Raw genomic sequence first — 21140 nt, 5'->3', positions numbered from 1 at the left:
TGCAGGCAGGACAGAATACTGCAATAAAAAACTCTTCAGATGAATGCAAGATACAGGTTTACCATGTCTCTGTTGAAAAAAAAAAAAGGAATGTAAAAGCAGTTAGTAAGCTTGTAAAATGTTTCCCCCAAATAGGGTAGATATAGTTATTAACACTTCTTTTCAAGACACAAATTTCATTTTACCTTCCCCAAATTAGATTTAAATATTTAAAATGAAATTAGAAATCCTTGCTCTCCGTTAAGTACTTTAAATTATTATAAGTTATATAAGATGATTTAATCTCCTACACTACTACTTATATTTTGCTCTGACTTTGGCATATGTTTTCTCATTTCTAAATTTGATTTCAAATGTTCTACTCTAATACAACTATTTCTAGTTATTACCCTTACTCCATTTCACTAGGATCAGAAGAGTACATATGAAATTTGATATGAGAGATTAGAAAAAATGAAGAAAAAAAATATTACCTATTCCTTTGAGCTAATTCAACTTATTTAAACATTAAGTAGGTGCTTTGAAAATAATTAGTAGAGTAAGAGACAGTTAAATTTGTTCAGCCACGAACATTTCTGGTATATGTGTAAGACAGCATTCACTGTTACCTTGGCAAATGTAGACCCGCGTCCTTCTGACTCAATTGTGATAGTCTTTGTGCGGCGCAGTAAGATCTGGTCGATGTCCTCCTCGCAGAACTTAGAGCCCTCGTCCTCTTCTCCCATAATGGCGCCATACGCACCTCTCCGAAGCAGATCTTCTATTTCCTTTTTGGAAAGCTGCTGAATCTAGAGAGAAAACAATTTTGGTAACTTTTTTTAAAGTTCATAAAATGAGTAAGTATCCCTAAAGAATGTCAAAGAACACAGAGGTAATGTTTAAATTGCATTTCGGGTTTGGGATGTACATTAAAGAGAATTCTCTGAAAGAATACATTGAAGCTGTTGACTCTACTATCTTTAAAATAAGATTTGCCATTTGCCTAAAATGGCTTCAGTTAAAACAAAGCCGACAGGAAAGGAAATCTCTCAAGGTTCTTATTAGCACTAGGATTCTACAGTTGTTATAAGCACAAGATATAAGACAACAATCTTGAGGGAAAATAATGGCAAGAAACGTCACGTATAATACGACAAAGCCAATGCTAGTAGTTTGACACTAAAAAAAAATTTGAAAAACTATAGAAATATTGCAGAAAATTCACAAATTGTATTTTCCTATGCCATGATATAAACCTTCTAAAAGTAGAGCAAAGAACTTTTACCTTGAAAACACATTCTTAGAATTCACAAGCACTGGAGCTAAACAGATAGAACGGAATTCAAAAGCATTAACTAAACATAGTTCTATTATGTAAGGAAGTGTTTCCTTACATAAAACCTTCTATTTAGTGTTCAGTATGGATCAAAATTAAATGATACATTAGCTGAAGTTAAAATTAAATGCAAACAAAAACTGCAAGTGAAAAAGAAAATATACTTACACCACCAACATTACTATCTCTTCCACTCATGCTCTGTAACACAGCCTTATCCAGACCCAGTTTCAGACTGGCTCGGTCAAACATTTCTCTCTCATATGAATTACGAGTTACTAGTCGGTAGACTTTAACTGCTTTATTCTGACCGATTCTGTGGCAACGAGCTTGTGCCTATAAAAAATGAAAGGTTATAGATTCAATTTATTTTACAAAATAGCACAAAAGGCATTACACAAAGGGCATTAATAGTAAACTATGTTGATTGAATATAAAAATATGTAAACATTTTTAGATACGCTTGCTACTGAATTAGATATAACCTTTTTCTGGAAAGGAAGGTGGAGCTTACTAAAACAAGAAATGATTCCACAATCAGCAATTAGTTAAAATTTAAACTTATATTTCAGAGATTATAAATCCATTAAGAATTACTGTTTTTTAAAGAGTGTCACCAATATAAGTTTAGAGAGGAAAATAAATTCTATGAACCGATTTTATTTTTTAGCTGCTGGCAACTCAAGCTTTAAATTTAAAATCTAATTTTAAATTTCTAGAATTTTTTCCACTATCCTATCAACAATCTTCTTAATAAATTTTAGTTGAGCTGGGTAATGTTGAGAGGGGCAAAAACCTAAGGTGAATAACTCTGGAGACCTAAATTTTATTTAAATGGAGAAAGAACTAACTATCGAATATGTAGACATGTTGGAAGCAGAGACATCAGAGATGACATAAGAGCTTCATATTTTATCTCGAGTTCCTACTAAAACTTTGTGTGATAAATTTTGAATCTAAAGGTTCTACACAATTAGTGGTCTACCTCCAAAATTATTAATCAACTTCTCATTATCTTCAGAATATTAAATAATAAATTGTGGCTTTAAAATTTATAGGTGGCGGGCTGGCCCGGTGGCACAGCGGTTAAGCGCAAAGGTTCTGCTTCAGTGGCCGGGGGTTCGCCGGTTCGGATCCTGGGTGTGGACATGGCACCGCTTGGCAAGCCATGCTGTGGTAGGCATCCCACATATAAAGTAGAGGAAGATGGGCAAGGATGTTAGCTCAGGGCCAGTCTTCCTCAGCAAAAAGAGAAGGGTTGGCAGCAGATGTTAGCTCAGGGCTAATCTTCCTCAAAAAAAAAAAAAAATAAATAAAATAAAATAAAATAAAATTTATAGGTGGCATTGATGCTATGCCCTTTGTTGACATCTTTATTCTATCCTTATTCATTTTGTGCTCTTTAGGACTCAGAATTGTGAATGAACAACTTTGTTCCAGGTCTAGGGAAAGTATAAGAGGTCAAATTTTTATTAGTCTATAAAGACTAGATCTGCATTAGCAGTCAGTAGGAAAAACCAAATGAGAGGGAGTAGTTGGGGAATCTGGCACAATTTTTCCAGTTCCTCCTCAGGTTCTATAATGTGACTGTATTATTTTATTTGAGATCAACATTTAGAACATCACACGCACAGTGGCAAGTTCTAAGTATAAATATGCATTCCAAGGGCAAATAATTATGTTTTGGGTTTAACCTACGTATTGGCAAACTACAGCCTGTGGACCAAATCTGGCCTGCCAACTAAGAATGGCTTTTACATTTTTAAAGGACTGTAAAAACCAACCAACAAAGAATGTGTGACAGTGACCTTATGTGGCCCAAAAGGCCTAAAATATTTACTAACTGACCTTCTACAGAAAGAAGTTTTCCCTGGTTTAATCTATTAATTTTAGATACGCCTTTGATATTTTGAACTAGATTACGTATAACTATACAAATGAGAAGTTAAAACCTTACCTTTTGTTAAGTCAGGTATATTCTCAATAACAATTTACTATAACTGGTCTTCTATCTTAAAGTAATTATATTAATTGCAATACAAATAAGATTATCATGAACAAGAGAATTTCTCTTACACTTTATCTTTCCTAGATGCTTCTCATCTGCAAACTTGACTCTCTTTGATCACTCTAATATTCCTATTTCTATGAAGTCCAAGTACAGTCTTAACTTATATGTATACCTTAATTTTCTACAATATTTCATAAAAAGGCATACTCTCTTATGTCTCAATTCTATGCATACTATATGATGATTGAGAAGATGAAATTAAGATAAGCAAGTATTTATTTTTAAGGATGCAAAATTCTGAAATTTTTATTACAAATAAGTTATTCTTAAAGCTTAGGCCTCTTTCAAATTTATGTAATATACTTTAAACAATTAAATACTGAACTCAAGTAGATAAACCTTTTTAGAACTCAGTAAGATATAAAATCTAAATAAATATATTTTATTGTCATTAAATTTAAATAATTTTACCTATTTTATTTGGCATAGATATTTCTTAGGGAAACATACATAGTAGTTTGCCCCGATTAAAATAAAAGAGGTCGATTATCAAAAATAGTTATAGGAATTTAAAAAAATTTAATTCTCTTAGCCAAGGAATTTATTTACCTGAAGGTCGTTTTGAGGATTCCAATCAGAATCAAAAATTATACATGTATCAGCTGCAGTTAAGTTGATGCCCAACCCTCCAGCTCGGGTACACAAAAGAAAAACAAATCGATCTGAATCAGGTTTACTAAATCGATCTATTGCAGCTTGTCGAAGATTCCCTCTGACTCTTCCATCAATTCGCTCATATAAATATCTATCAAATGAAATGCAATAAACTTAGATAGAGGACTATAACGAAAATGAAGACATACTGTATCAAATGTAAAGTCAGTTTTCCTGCAACATTATGTATACTATAAAATTAAGAAGCAACACTACCCCAACTAGTTTCTACAGTTTTACACTTCTCAGTGTTGGTGCTAAGGAGGAAATACCAAGTAATATAAAGATAAAAAATCTCTGCATTCCTGATGTATAGATAAAATACAATTACAATGAATGTCATTTTCAGAAGTTGGAATTAAAAAACAGTCCATTAAAACTACTTTGCTGATCTCATTATAATAAATGACTTTTTTTTTACAAGAAACAAAGACTTCCACAAAACTTTATACAAGAAGCCTACCAACATTTCTCTCTATCTCAATCATGTTACCTTCTCCACTGATATACTTGATCGTAAACTATAAATCCATCAAAGGCAAACTAGAATTCTAATTCTTTATAGTCATTATTGTCAAGCAATTAACTTTTAACACTTTTTATCTTTCCTCATTTAACATAAAACTCAGAATTGCTAGACATAAAGTAAAACAAAATACATAAAAATTTAGGAACCAGAAGAGGAATACATGTGACATTTGTCACACCTCTTCTAGTTCAAGACACTTTCTACATATAATTTACCAGTGTCTCAGCAGCAGCTCCACTCTTATCTCTAGTACCTGGGAAATGGGGGTGTGACTTCTAATAATGTTACTTTTGACATTAAAGAAATTTGAAGTTTTCCATGAAATTCATCATAAGGGAAATTTATCTTTATCTCATAATCTCTCTTTATCTCTCTTTGTGTAAGGAGATCAAGAAAATGTAAGAATGAATTTTTAGGACTAGTGGAGCTTAAACTTCCTTCTACTTACATGGTATAAAATTGAGACTAATAATACACATTTGGAATGAGACTAAAGGAGTAGAATACTGATACTAAAAATAGAACTAGAAATAAAAATGAAAAATAAAAATGAACTACATAATCTCCGATAATATAAACTAGTATAGACCTTTACTTATCTATAAGGGTCAAAATCCACTGAACTAAAATCTACAGCTGAATCTTCAGACTCCCTTTTATATTAATATGTTGATATTTGATTGGACCACTAATGTTCTGATAAAATATCCTATTTATCCAAATACTGATTAGACAACATTTAAGACTATCTTACTGTCACACATCAACAAAACAAAACCCCACATTAAATAATCAGAAAAGATTAAAGCATGAACACATTTTATATATGGTAAGAGTCAAAGTGCAGCAAGTTCAGGTTCTAATTGTAACAATGAAACAGATCTGAAAAGGATCTTGTATCACTTTTTTTGATTTTGAAGATGGTTATAAAGCCATTTAAAGTGTCATTACTACAAGGTTTATGAATCAAGTATAAAATCTACACTAATAAACTCATTCTATTTTTAGGTCAACAAATACCCATCAATTTGCAAAGTTTCCTTAACCAATCTCCTTAACCCCGCCTACTATTGTAACATATGTAGGTTAGGAAGACACTGACACATAATCCTAAGCAATCTTTACTCATAGATTTAGATAGATTCTTATGTAGATGAAGAGAAAGATGTAAGTAAGGTTGGACTATAGTACAGTGCTGCAAAACCTTAATAATATATAGTTAGCATAATGCATGGTATAATTCAGTAGATGAATTATATGCTTTACCTTTTATGTATGAGATAGTCCTCCAGGATGTCAAGGCAGCGTACCATCTGAGAGAAGATGAGCACTTTATGACCTCCTGCTTTCATTTTGGGAAGCAATTTATCAATAAGGACCAATTTACCAGCAGACTGGATCATTGCTTGAAGATGAAAATCAGAAGCAGCTGGATTATACGTATCTCTAAATTCTCCAAGTATTTTCTCTTCAGCACCTGTCAAAGAAATACAAGACAGCATCAATGCACAAATGCAAGCAACTCCCAACCGCTTTCTTTTTTTAAAAAATAAAAATTAGTGCTCCTCTGTGCTTCTGTAACATTAAAATTTTCTGATGGTAGGTACATTGCTTTTATTAGAATTACTTATGTTTGTGGCTAAATACCAACCAACTCAGACTACACAATTCCACTGAGGATATGGACAATGTCTTTTCATCTCCCAGAAACCTGGCATAATGCCATATATAAATTTACGTTCAATAAATGTTTAATGAATGCTATTAGGGAAAGAATTAGTGAAAATGTGGCCCTAACCTAGGTGAGTAAACATTTATTTTTAAACAAACATTTAATATTTAGACACCAATATAACAGTGATCATCACTGAAGGGTAATCGTAATTAATGTGGATGTGTCTATGGGCATCCTGTTGTCCATCAAAACAAGGAAACAAGAGAAACTAAAAGGGAAGTCATGTTATAGGTTCTTGATGCATACTTCCTCCAGAGAGTCTAGATCAGCATTAAAGGCTCTCTGCCTTCCCTCAGCCTGTCCAGTCATAAAAGAATACCAGGATTGCAAGTGAGTTAGTTACTGGGCTAAGAAAACCTTTGTCTTAGATAAAGTAAGTGGGGAGTACATTTCCAGGAACAAGTGAAAAGACTCATGCATTGTACAGGGAGAACACTAGTAGAGAACTTGACAAGACCTTAAAAAGAAACATTATTACAGCACCAAAATTGAGAGACACTATCTAGGTTATGTGGACTGGAAAGAAATCAGGAAAACAAATTGTAAATCTGGAGGCCAAAGATGGGCTTTGCCATCTTCGTCCATGAGGGGGAGGAATTCTGGTCCAAGTTAGAGTGAACATAACTCCTGCCCTTGTAACCTGGTGTGCTAACATAGGACGCTATAATGTAGTAGTTCATACCGTCCCTGATTCTGAAACACTTGTAATCCCTTAGAACACCAGAGTAAAGAGTTACAGGATTACTGCCTTTCCTTGTAAAAGCCACAATAGCTGTAGTAGTGGTGTGTTTTTTTATTCATGAGTATTTGTTGAAAGAAAAAAGTATTTGTTTGTCATCCTTTTTAGCTACCTTTGATAAGATATGGATGATTACAGCACTTCCTGAGCTCCATCATGGTATTGACCAAGTTAGGTACATTAGTCTGTCCTGCTCCTTTGGATAAAAACGAAAAGTTCTTCTCCAAAATAGCCCGGTAGTATTTCTTTTGAATGTTGGTAAGTTCTACTTCAATGATAGTTTCTTCCTTAGGTGCCAACTTCTTTTCCACATCTTCTTTCAATCGTCTCAACATCATTGGTTTCAGGATCGCCTGAAGTTTCTGCACCTGCATAAAAAATGATGAAAAGATATATAATATACATGCACATTCAATTACACATACCTATACATAATTACAATGATAAGAGATTTGATGTACTTATTTACAAAGAACAAAAGGATACCTGTTCCTCTGTTTTCAGATCCCCAAATTCTTGCATAAATGTTGATTCAGAAGGAAACCTTAAGGGTTCTAGAAAGTGAAGAAGACTGAATAGTTCTTCAACTGTATTTTGGAGAGGTGTGCCAGTCAAAAGCACTTTGTGTTCCTATATAAAGCAAGAATAATTCGTGTCAAACACCATAGCACTAAAATTATATGAAAGCTGACATAGGCTGTCAAATGTACAGTGTTTGAAAAGCAAGTATTTTTCTGACCATAATTTTCAAGAGTCAACTCAAAATACATCTCTACTCACAAATCTTCATTAACTTACTTTCTCAATCACTTTTTAAAAACTCTATATCATTCCTGTAATACTTCACTTTGCATGCTATTAATTTTCACCTATCCAGACTCTCAGAAAAAATGTTCTAAATAATTAAGAAGCATATTTTAGATCTTCTCAAAGAAACAACTGTTTAGGAACAAACAGGGTATTTCTTTTGCACTCAACCATTCTTGGTATGGAAATTTGTACACAAAATGGTGCTCATTCTTTATACCTTGGCTGATCGTCATTTGACTTTTCACACAAGAAGAAATCCTCAAATCATTAAGGCTACAATCCAACAATGTGAATGGTTGACTGAAATATGCTCCTAAACTAGAATTGCATTACACACGAAACATGATAGTAACAGAAGGAAACACAGAATATTTTTATGAGATAATAAGTACAAATTATCATTTAAAATTTGACTTGACAATACCTCTAAATTCCTAAGCTAAATATGTGTATGTGTATTGTACATGTATACTAGTAAATGGTCTAGAAAGATATCTACCAATCTGTAACTGCTAGGGTAAGGAGTAGAACTGGGCATGGGTACGGATGGAGAGGGAGGAAAAAGAAGCACTTTAATGTTTTACTTCATGTAGTTCTGTATATTTGAGTTATTTGTTCATATTCAAATGCTAATTATGTCATCTAAATTAAATCAAATGTTAAAAAAAAGCACAAAAGACGTTGATTTGAAAGAAGTAAACACACTAAGAAGAAGAAGACTTAAAAATCCCATTTATTAATTATAAACAACATATGCTAAGCATGTAGAATTCTGTAGGAACTTTATCCCTCTATCATAAATGACCTGAATATTATAACTTTGGTAAAAGGGCTTTTTATTAAAGAACTTCTGGCCTTGTTTTCTTTTCAGTGGTACAATCTACAGAGGTTTCTCCCAATTCTAGAAGTTAATCACTAATGCTTTTTGGAGGAAAGAGCTAAAAAATGTTAAGTCTTAGAAAACAAAAGTTTTTTTCCATATTAATTAAAATCAATTATCACAGATAGAAATCAGATATATCTATACTCTAAAATTTAAAAAGGCATGTTTTTAGCATTAGCTCTGACTCTATGTGACCTTTTACTATGAGCTAAGAACCTGAATTAAATCATAACAATGCTGTTACTTACCAAATTCATGAGTTTCAGACCTTCTAAAAGTTTACAATTTTTATTTTTTAACCTATGTGCTTCATCAATAATCACACATCGCCATTCAATTGCATTAAGCTCTCCACAGCCTCCAAGAATCATTTCAAAAGTAGTGATGATGGCTTGGAATCGGTAAGCTCCTCGAATGATACGTCCCTAGAAATTTATTATCAAATACAATAATTTGCTAGAATTTCTTGATCACAATCTTTAATTCCTGTCAAACAGCATAAAAATATATCTAACAACAACTGCTATAAAACATTTTCCACTTAAATATATGCGTAGACACTCCCTTTAAATGAGGAGTTTTAGTATGAAAACTGTATTAGATTGCTGTTTTCAACAATGTTGCTAAAAATTATGCCAACACAATTATATAATATTTATAATTACATCCAAATAAGAATTCCTTGATAAAATGTTTTATAATTTTTAAGAGTTGTAATAACAACTTTAGGTCAAGAAAGAAATGGTCATTACAAAATCTGTCCAAAGAAATCTCAGTAATGTTTATCACTTATATTCATGAGTCAACATATAATGGCAAATAAACAGTTAATATCAAATTTAGCCACTAAAGTCATTTATCCAGCAAATATTTATTGAGTTTCTATGTGCCAGACACTGTTCTAGGTGTTGGAGATACAGCAGTAATCAAAATAGACAAAAATAATCATCCAAGTAGAACATTTTAATGATTCAAATGCAGGAAAGAGCCATTAACAACAAAAAAATACTTATTTTTTGACAAAGGAAGTTAGAAAGTGATAAGGGTTGTGGAATAAAATACAAACGGGGATGCGGAATAGGAAATATAGGGTCAGAGGTGACCACTGCAATTTTATAGACAGTAGGTGGGAGGTCATTAGTGAGAAGTTACATTTGAGCAAGGTCCTGAAGATGAGGGAGAAAGCCATGCTGATATCTAGAGAGCTAGAGGAGAAAGCATTCTTGGCAGAAGCAGCAAGTGTGAAGGCTCTAATTTGGGAGTATCTTTGGCAATATTCAAATAATAGCAAGAAAGCCAGGGTGGTTGAAATCCAGTGAGTCTGGAGGGGATGAGGCTGTCTAAGGACTTCAAAGCGTGGTAAAGGCTTTGGCAGTTACTCTGAGCAAGAAGTGACTGGGGTGTTTTGAGACAAGAAGTGTCATGATTTGACAAATATTTTAAGAGTCCCTTTGGCTGCTGTGGTAAAAATAGTCTGAAAGTGGCCAAGGAGAGATCACAGAGACCAATTAAGAGGCTGTCATAGCAATCCAGGCAAGAGATCATCACTGGAGGTCATGAGAAGTGCTCAGTTCTGGATATATTTTGAAGGTAGAGCCAACAGGATTTGGTAATGGATAGGTGTGGAGTGAGATTAAGAGAGGATTCAAGTTTGATGCTAAAATGTTTAGCTTGCTAACAACTAGAAGTTGGAGTTGCTATTTACTACAAAGAGGAAATTCAGGATTTTAGTTGTGTACATGTTATGTTTGAGACATCTATTAGATATCCAAGTGAAGTAGTTGAGTAGGCATTTGGATATGACTCTGGAATGTAGGAACGAGGTTAGAATTGGAGATATAGATTTAGGAGTGTTCAGCGGTATTGATGGTACTTAAGTTGTGCAACTGAATGAAATCTCTGACGGAATGAGTATGGATATAAAAGAATCTGAAGACTGAGCCCTGGGTCACCCCAAGTTTAGATACAGGGAAGATGAGAAGGAACCAGTAAAGGGGGCTTCAGGAGTAGGTGGTGATATGCGACAGTACAAAGTCCTGGAATCCAAGTGAAGAGAATGTTTAAACAGGATTGAAAACTGTAAACTATTAGGATTAGGAGAAATGAAGGGTTAAGAAACTTTATGTGTTCTGATTTAGATTTGAATTCCTATTAACTTAGATTAATTCATCTTGATTGTATATACCAGCCATTAAGGTGAACAATAGATTCAGTAGAATATTATTAAAATTGGTATGAAGTCTAAGTCTATGGTTTTTATAATGCTCTAAAAGCCTGGAATATGATGCTTTGAGTTAAGCTGATATCATAGTGTTTAAGAACAATGACTTTTTTAATCTAATTGACCTGGGATTATTAGTCCCAGTTTTGCTCTTTGATTTTGGGGGAAATTACAAAACTTCTTTATACCTCAGTTTCCTCCTCTGTAAATAGGGATCATATTATTACCTATTGACAAGGCTGGCATTACAAAGATTAAGTGAAATACAATATCTAAAGTGTTTAGCATAATGCCTGGCACATGATAAATACTCAATAAATGTGATTATTAATGTTATTATCTGTTACTTTTTTCAGGGCAATTTAGCAAATATTAGCATAATTTTACTGCTATTGTGATTTCAAGCTATTTAATAACCTGAAAAAGGTGGAAGTTAAATATTCAATAAATTTATATTAAAATATATTTTAAAGAGTTAACTCTGAAGGTTATTTCCATATTTGAAGTACAGATCTATTTATCTCATTACACGAGACATCTTTATCTTTTCAAATTTTAAACCCTTCAGAAAATCTTCTAGAATGTATAAAATTTACCATAAAAATTTAATATTTAATATATACTCTTCAGTCCATAACACATCAAGAATCTTTCAGCTTTTTGGCTATCATATTTATACAAAACCCATAAGACATATATTGAAGCTGTAACCTTGTTAAAAATCTCTGAAACTCCCAATATTTTAATTGTACCTTCTGTAAAAAATGAGATTGAACTGTCATATTTATGATACTACACAGCTCTTAAATTCTACAAATGTATGACTAAGAATAAGACTATGGAAGGAAATCAAACTACAACCTGATTAAGACGTCATAGGATCCAAAGGTGCCTAGATGATAGTTTTCAATAGAACTGAGGAATAATTAAGGGATTACAGAGATGGTTGATTTCACAGAAATGTAATTGTTTCAACCATAGAAATAGGAGGGGAAAATGAAATTAAAGGAACAAAATTGGTTAATTCATTCTTTTTCAGCATCAAATACGTAGAAAATCAGTTATAATTGGGAGGCAAAAGTAGAAGGCTGTGCATATTTCTTTACTGCAACCTATATCACATCACATGGCCTCGCCATATGTCATAATAACCTTTATAAGACAGAGGGGCTGGTGAAAGAAAAATAAAATAGAGTGCCCGGCAAGAAATCTTTTCCAGTTAAAAAGTACAGTTTTTATGTGAATTTTGGTGTGTGTTATTTTAAAAAATTTTTAATCTAATAAAAGTCATATTATCATTCAAAACTGCAACTTGGGATGTCATGTTTTCTAGTCTTTTTGCTAGAAAATTCTTAAAATGTCATCTCTTAATTTTACGATCTGTGTATTTAGCAGAAAAATAAGAAATTTCTTCCTAAAGAGTAAGGTGACAGAGTAACACGGAAAATGTGCCCCTAGGATATAAGAAGAAAACCATCAAATCACCTGAGTACTGGAATAACCAATCCAAAGGGGAAAAAGATATACAGATGTATGCTTGTATCTGTATATAAAACAAACCAAATTTTTAAAAATGTCTACAATCAAAATTCACTGAATACAAAAGAGAACTTATGATTTTACCTCAATAGGCATTTAAACCCATGGTGTTCACTGAAGATTTAAATTTTAAAAATAGAGGAAAAAATACTGGAGGATATTCAAAGAGACAGTTATATTCTAAAAATAAATTTAATGTATATTTAAAAACAATTAATAAAACAATTATTCTAGTTGAAAATTTACGGATACAATCAAATTTGTACATTAGTATAAATCAGCATTCTTCTTTATAGTAAACTAGAGCATGAATCTGACTACTTTTGTCACTGCTCTCTTCAGCTACTAAAATTTACCGTAAAATGAATATGAGGAATAAAGAGATTGAAGTAAGATCTAAGTAGGCAACTAAAATCTATCCTAAATTTGAAAATAATTAACGTCATGCTTATTTAGCTTTTTCAAACCTGACCTTTCAAACAACAAACAAAATCACCAGTAACACACCTGCGAGTCCCTGAAGTACATCTCATATTGCTGTATCATCTGTCTGCTAATCAGGCTCCCATGGTAAACCACAACATTAATATCAGTCCATGTACGAAATTCTCTCTCCCAGTTTGCAATAGTAGAAAGTGGAGCAATAATCAGGAAAGGTCCTCTTATACCAGTCAGAAGGATTTCATAGAGGAATGTAATTGATTGAATGGTTTTGCCAAGACCCATTTCATCTGCTAAAATGCAGTTTCGTCTGAAATAAACAAATATATTATCCATGTATACATTGGGTTTTTCTGTATACTACAACGTTTTTAAAGATAAATATACAAAACCAAAGTTAAAATACTTGCATTTATAAAAATGTAAAAGTTTCAAAAGTGCAGACTAGGCTAAATATTAGAATTTTATTATAATCCTACAAAGGGAAAACTACAGATTTTTGTAGTTCCAAAATAAAGGTACCACTTGTTAGATGTTTGATTTTTTTTTAAAGAGTGAAATGGCAAGAGCAAGGCAAACTAAATATATTATTTATTCAGGAAGCATTTATTAAATACCTTCTATACCTCAGGACAGTATGAGAAGATGGGATACAAAAGAAATAGAACATGTTCTCTGCCTTCTAGGGGCTTCTATCTATTAGAGAAGTAGACATGCAAGTAAATAAATAAATAGTCACACAATGTGCTAGCAAAGAAGCACAAATAAAGCACTAGTTTTCAACTCTGGCTGTGCATTGGAAAAGCCTACAAAGTTTGGAAGAAATACAGATACCCAGGGCCTCCTGTATACATTCTCATTCAATGTGTTCATACATGTTGGATGAAAGCATAAAAGCAGTTGTAATTTTTAAAAAACGCCCCACAGATGATTATGACATCTGGCCAGTTAAGAATTATCAGTACTAAGGTTATAATGGAAGCTCAGAGACTAAGTGTCCAACTCTGGCTAGAAGAGATCAGAGAAGAGAAGACCTCCTCAGAAAGGAGGTCAGGAATGAGTAGGATTTTGCCAGGGGCCACAGCAAAGGAGTAGAAGTGTAAAGAACATGACCAACTGGGAGACCACGAGTTGTTTAATATGGTTTTGAGGGAAGGGTAAAGGGAGAGGATATTACTAAGATAAGCAGGGGTCATAAAGAAAGAAGGATAGACATCATTCTATTAGGCAATAGGAGTCACTGATAATTTAAAGAAACCTGATGAGATTAGGTTTGTATTTTGAAGTTTACTCAGGTGCTACTGTGAATATTAGAATGTGAGGTAACTAGAAGTTGGGGCACTAATTTGGAAAATATCGCAATGATGCAGGAAAGAATGGGTGGACACTGGAACTAAAGCAGGAGGGACTAAGAAAAGAGAACTGACTGCAAAGTTAATTATGAGTTAAAATGATTTGGACCTAGTGACCAACTAGATATATGGGGTGTAGAATGACAGCAAGATTTCAGTTTGGGTGACTAAATGAATTGCGTTATTCTTAACTGAGATGCAAAATATGGAGGAAGAACAAGTTGGTATGGAGGAAACAGTAAATGATAAGGCTAATTTTGATCTGTTGTGTTTAAAGAATTGTTGAGAAAGACATTAAAGTAGCAAGAGGCAAGCAGAAATATGGGCTTGGAGTTCAAGGCCTTAGTTAGAGACAAAAGTTAGAGATCATTAGAATATTACTGATAAGTGAAGGCATAGGGGAGTGCAGAGTATGGTAGGGAGGACAAACATGTAATATGAGCAGACAGTAAAAGACAGAACTATGGGCAAGAAAAAAAAACATTGAAAAGGCAGGCAGGGGAAGAAGAACCAAAAAAGACTACTAAAAGGAACAGACACAGAGATACTAGAGAGGTAGGAGAAAGTCGGAAGCTGTTGGGGATGAGAATGTGGGAAAAGTTTAAGGAAGGAAGGAGTAGCAACTACTATTCAACGCAGCAGAGACAGCAAATTAGAGCAGAAAAATATCCCATAAATTGGAAAATTAAGAGTTTCAGAGACTATACAAAATCAAAATCCAAACAACAGGTTTAAAGAGAATTGGAGATGAGGAAATGGGAAGAGCTCGTGCAGGCTACTCTTCCTAGAAATTTGCCTAGGAAGTTACAAAGAAGGCTCAAGGTAGCTAGAAAAAGAAAGCCAAGAGAAGATTTATTCTTCTCTTTTTTATTTTTGTAGATAAGTTAAATCCAAATTTGTTCACAGACTGAAGGGACAGCACTAGTCTTAAGAGATGGCTTGAAGATATGAGAAAAGGATGATAACTGATTGAAGTGAGGTTCTGAGAAGACTGGATGAGATGCCTACCAAGAGTTGAGGTGGTAGCACTAGTCTTGTTCCTATGGAGGGACCTGGTAACTTCTGATACATGAGGATAGAGGTAAGAATAGCTAAGGATGGAGACAGCATTTGTAGGCCTGGGTGTGAGAGCAGGCAAGAATTTGAACGAGTTCACCTACTGGCCCCTAGGCTTCTCTAAGAAGCAGTCGTATACAGAGAGTGATGGGGATAGGGTAGTAATAAAAGGTTTGAGGAAAGTGGTGAAAGGTTAAAACAAGCAATGTAGGAAATGAGGAAGTAAAATGATGAGAAAAGTAAAAATATATTTTGTTAACTATTTTATCTGGAAGGTTCTCTTGGGAAAAATGATGATTAATATTTAGAAAATATAAACCAGGGGAAAGAGCACTACATGGAATAACAGGTCCTCCTAACTCCATGTGACTGAGTCCCATGACTCGCTATTACTTAGTGTTACAACTCAGAAGAATCATGTGAGAAGTAAAAACACAGAAAAACAATTCTGAATAAGTGTCATCTAATTTTGCTATCATTACTAACAACAGTGCCTTCATTTGCTCTTTTGTACACACTTCTCTCTCAGTCATGGTACCATTTTTTACTTTTTTTGCAATTATCTTTCCAACTCAATAAAAAAAGTGAGATAATGTTCCATAAAGCATTTGAACAACTTGGAAAATAAATAATAATAAAAAGGGGTAATTCATTACTTGGTTCTCATATTTTATATTGTATTCTTTATCAATTGCTGACAATCTGCTTCTTTGAAGACTTAGATTAAATAATAGAGACCTATCTAATTTTTACAGATGTAACCGCTCACACCTTACTAACTGGATTCAATTATTGGCAGACAGTAATATAAGTCAATAAGTTGAAAAACATTCTGTAACATAGCAGAAGTTTTATGATGTTAAAAAAGGTGTTTCAAATTTAGTTATTAATCAACCTATCAACTTTCTTTTATTCTGAGTGGTACACATTTAAAGGAAGCTACAGTAGTCAAAATCCTAAATTATAATTTACATATCTTCCTGAGATAACCTCACTTCCAATAATGAAGACTTCATGACAGTAATAATATAGCAACATCAGTGCCTATTTTATTTAACATATTTTGGCACATATTTAAAAAACACTAAAATTTCTTCTTCTGTTAAGATACACTACATACCTATTGTACCAATTGAACAAGAGCCAGTTGAGTCCTTCCAGTTGATATTCCCTGAGTTGATTGCCATTTTTGTAGTCCCTGGATTGATCTATTTTCTTCCAAATATTAGAGGGTGGACGATCCTTTGTGGAAAAACAAAGAATGAACGATGTATTTCAGATTTTAAAATCTTCCATACATCTCATACATGGTAAAAGCATTGCTTTTAAAATAATCATAGAAGCATAACATTTTATGGAGTTATGATGAAGTTATATCAAACATCAGAAGACCATGTTAGTTCTACAATTTCTTCCAGAAATTGAAGAGGAAGGCATATATCCCAACTCATTCTATGAAGCCCTGATACCAAAATCAAAGACATTTCCACAGACCAATATCCCTCATGAACAGAGATGCAAAAATTCATAACAAAATCTTAGCAAATGGAATCTAACAATATATAAAAATGGTAATACATCATGACCAAGTGGAGTTTTCGCCAGGAATGGAAGGTGGGTTTAAATTTGAAAATTAATTGATGTTCATCAACAGACTAAAAACCAAAAATATGATAATCTCAATAGAAGAGAAAAGGGATGTGAAAAATTCAACATCTATTCTAATAAAAACTCATCAAATTTTGAATAGAAGGGAACTTCCTCAATTTGATAATCTGTATTTATGGAAAAGCCAAAGCTAATATACACAATGGTGAAAGACCGAATGCTTCTTAATATTAGGAAAAGGTAAGGATGTCCATTGTCACCACTTCTATTCAACACTGTAATGCAGGTTCTAACAAATGCAATCAAACAAGGAAAGGAAATAAAAGACACCAAGGTTGGAAAGGAAAATGTAAAACTATCTTAATTCATACTAGAAATGATCTGTCTATGTAGAAAATACTGTGAAAGCTACAAAAAGATAAACTAAGAAGTGATTTAAGCAAGGTTCCATGGCATAAGATCAGTACACAGAAAACGGTATTCTATATTGTTGCAACAGTTATAAATTTTTTTTAAAAACCATCCTATAATAGCATCCAAAATATAAAATATTTAGGAATAAATCTGATAAAAGTTCTGTAAGGCTGGTATATTTAAAACTACAAAACACTGCTAAGAGAAATTAAAGAAGACCTAAATAAATGTAAACACCTATAATATTCATAAAGACTCAACACTGTTAACTCATTAATTCTTCCCAAATTGAACAACAGATTCCACATAATCCAACCAAAATCCCAAAAAGTTTCGTAGAAATTGACATGCTGATTCCAAAACTATAGGGAAATGCAAAAGATCAGAAATATCCAAAACAACTTTTGAAAAAGAATAAAGCTGGAGGATTTATACTGACCAATTTCAAGACTTGTAAAAGTTACAGAATCAAGACTGTGTAGAATTGGTGTAAAGATAAAAACCAGATTAGTGGAAATGAACAGAACAAAATTCATCCACATATATTAAGTCAACTGATTTTTGACAAAGTTGGAAAGGCAATTCAGGGGAGTAAAAACAGTTTTTTGAAAAAATGGTGCTAGAACAATTAGATATTCATGGACAAAAAAATGAACTTTGATCCATACATTGCACTATATACCAAAATTAACTTAAAATGGATCATAGACATAAATGTTACCTAAAACACAAAATTTCTAGAAAAGAATATAAGAGAAAAATCGTTGTGAACTTGGGTTATGCAAAGATTTCTTAGATACAACACCAAAAGTATGATACATAAGGAAAAGACAGATAAACTGGACTTCATCAAAATCAGAAACTTTCGCTCTTTGGAAGACACTGTTAAGATAATGTAAAGACAAGCCACAGACTTGGAGAAAACATTTGCAAATCATATGTCTGATAAAGGACTTGTACTAGACTATATAAACAATTCTTAAAGCTCTATTTAAAAAAAACAAGCCCATAAAAAATGGGCCAAAATATTTGAATAGACACTTTATCAAAGATGTACTAATGGCAAATAAGCACATGAAAGGATGCTGAACATTATTAGTCATTAGGAACTGCAAATTAAAACCACAATGTCATACCATTACACACGTATGAGAATTGCTAAGATTAAAAAGACTGAGGATAGCAAGTGCTGACGAGGATGTGAAGCAACTAGAACTCTTCTACAATGCTGTTGGGAATGTGATATGGTATGACTGACTGGACAAAAGGTGACAACTTCTTAAAAAGTTCAACATACAACTACCACATGACCCAGCCATTTTACTCACAGGTATTTACTCAAGAGAAATGAAAGCACAGGTCTAGACAAAGACCTGTATACTACTGTTCATAGTAGCTTTATTTCTAATAGCCAATACAAATATTCATCAACAGTGAATGGATAAACAAATTGTGGGACACTACATTACATTAGAATACTACTCAGTAATAAAAAGGAATGAACTCTCGATACATGCAACAACGTGAATCTCAAAATAATTATGCTGCATGAAACAAGCCAGACAAAAAAGGAGCATACACTGTCTATATTCATATAAAACTATAGAAAATTTAAAATAACGGATAGAGACATAAAGAAGATAATACCTGCCTGGGGATGAGGAAGGAAGATTTGGGAAGAAAGGATTATAAAGGGGCATGAGAAAACTTTTGGGAGTGATGGATACTTTATTATCTTGATTATGGTGATGGTTTCACATGTCAAAACTTAAAATTGTACACTTTAAATATGTGCAGTTTTAAAAATTGTATGTCACTTCAACCTCAATAAATCTATGTTTCAAAAGGATGATGTAGCTGGGTCTGGTTCAAGATAGCAATGTAGGAGGATTCGGAACTCACCTCCTCCCACAAACACACTGAATCTACAGCTACATATGGAAGAATTTCTTCTGAAAGCAACCCCAAAACTAGCTGAGCGACTCCTTCACATTGCGCAAACAAGAAAAAACTGACATCGAGAAGGGTAGGAGAGGCTGAGACACAATCTCTCCATAAATCCAGCCCTCAGCATGGCAATCCACAGTCGGGAGGGAACTCTCCACCCTGAACTTCTCCCTGAGGAGTGAAGGGTTTGAAGCCCACATCTGGCACCTGAACTTTTAAGACCTGCACCTGAGAGATTAGCCCCCAAAACATCTGGCTTTGACAGCCAACAGGGCTTGCATCCATGAGACCCACAAGACTATAGAAAACTGAGAAACAGTTCTCAAAGGTCTCACGTGGACTCATCTGGCTTTAACTGCAGCAACTAGTATGGAGGCAGGTAACTATAAAGGATGATATATATCAAATTTTCTCTCAGATATTTATATCTACCTACATCTCTATTCCACTTTTGATATTCATGGTACAGAGTATTTCTTTCAAAATAAAGCTAGAAGTATAACACTGTATGTAAAAAAATTTATTCATTTACATATATAGTTATATTTATTCAAATATAATTTTTCTTCCTTAGCAATGAAAAGCTCTGCAATGAATTTATTCTGGACATAAACCTTCTGAAGACTGCTGAATAGGTGGAGAAATAACATTATCCTAGCTCCAAATTAGCAGGGTCTAGGTGCCAGTAGGATAAATAAGTTTCTGAGAAACAAGCAAAAGGTTTCCTATTGTCTTCCACTTTTAAATGATATTATACTGTTACTAATCAACAAAATTACACCTCTAAAAATTATCAGGATGCTCAGGGTCAGTGTATGGTAATTATGAATGAAGAACAAAATAGGCTACTAAAAACAGAGCTGGTTATTAAAGCTATGCTGCCGCTAAATGCAATTAGGATTTACTAAAGAAAATATTTCTTAAGTGGTAGCCAATGGACTTTAAAATAATTACTATATAATATTTTAGTTATTGATTAATTTCCATATTAAATCATATTCTCCATAATTTTCTTTTCAGCTATCCAATCACTATTAATATTTCATTAGTCTGAGTCAGGAAGAAATTTCATTTCCAGAATCTCAAAAAATACTTTATAAAATGCTTTATATGCTATTTTATTTAATAATAATAGACTGGCAAAAAAATCACTTACCTCCTACATTGTTCAACTATGACACACTAGCACTACTATCAAATCGATTTTATATTAATTAAGGGGATTAATTCTACTGGCTAAGCTCCCTTTACCAAGGACTACACTATGTAGCTAAGGCAGTGGTTTTTCCCAGTCATATTCAAGACAGCCTTTTTAAAAACATATGCCTGGGGTCCACTCTCAGATATTCTGATTCTGGAGCCAAGAAATATGGACCAGGCATCTCTAATTTTTGAAAAGTTCCAAAGTGATTCTGATATGTACCTCTGACTGAGAATCACTGATCTAAAGAAATAGCTTACTTGATAATGCTAAAGATCAGGTAACCACTGAGGCATAGCCCCCAATCCCAAAAAGAAAATCTTTCCCTTTCACAATATCCCTTGACCCACTCCTCTCTGAACTAGTTAACAGTTTTGTTTTCTGGTTCAAGGAAAGGCATTTAGAAGTTAAAAATGAATGGAGGTGAGCTGCTGTTCCCTTGGTAATAGATTATGGATATTACTGGAAGAAAAATTAATAAGACTAGAAAAAAATTATTATAAAAACAATATAATCTCTTCCACAGAACAATTAATTCATTTCTTCCTGTCTTTTCATGCAGAAACTCCCTCTTCAGTGAAGTAAGAAATTCCTATGACTAAATTATGCTTGAAAGAGGACAGGC

At 33.2% G+C, this 21140-nt stretch overlaps 1 protein-coding gene across 12 annotated transcripts in view; it reads right to left on the bottom strand.

Annotated features, from left to right (window-relative positions):
- CHD9 (chromodomain helicase DNA binding protein 9) overlaps window positions 1–21140 on the bottom strand; it is a 232292-nt gene that overhangs the window by 58337 nt on the left and 152815 nt on the right. For all 12 annotated transcript variants that reach the window (XM_023636982.2, XM_023636978.2, XM_023636977.2 and 9 more), the window contains 9 exons: window positions 16466–16587; window positions 13004–13247; window positions 8985–9161; window positions 7530–7673; window positions 7156–7411; window positions 5836–6046; window positions 3936–4131; window positions 1484–1651; window positions 609–788 (listed from right to left, as the gene is read on the bottom strand). In XM_023636982.2, the coding sequence (XP_023492750.1) occupies window positions 609–788; window positions 1484–1651; window positions 3936–4131; window positions 5836–6046; window positions 7156–7411; window positions 7530–7673; window positions 8985–9161; window positions 13004–13247; window positions 16466–16587 (1698 nt within the window). The remainder of the gene's footprint in view (window positions 1–608; window positions 789–1483; window positions 1652–3935; window positions 4132–5835; window positions 6047–7155; window positions 7412–7529; window positions 7674–8984; window positions 9162–13003; window positions 13248–16465; window positions 16588–21140) is intronic.

Source organism: Equus caballus, chromosome 3 (genome assembly GCF_041296265.1).
Source record: "Equus caballus isolate H_3958 breed thoroughbred chromosome 3, TB-T2T, whole genome shotgun sequence".
Classification (NCBI taxonomy): domain Eukaryota; kingdom Metazoa; phylum Chordata; class Mammalia; order Perissodactyla; family Equidae; genus Equus; species Equus caballus.
The sequence above is the reverse complement of the archived record's forward strand: the minus strand, read 5'-3'. Positions and strand labels throughout refer to the sequence as shown.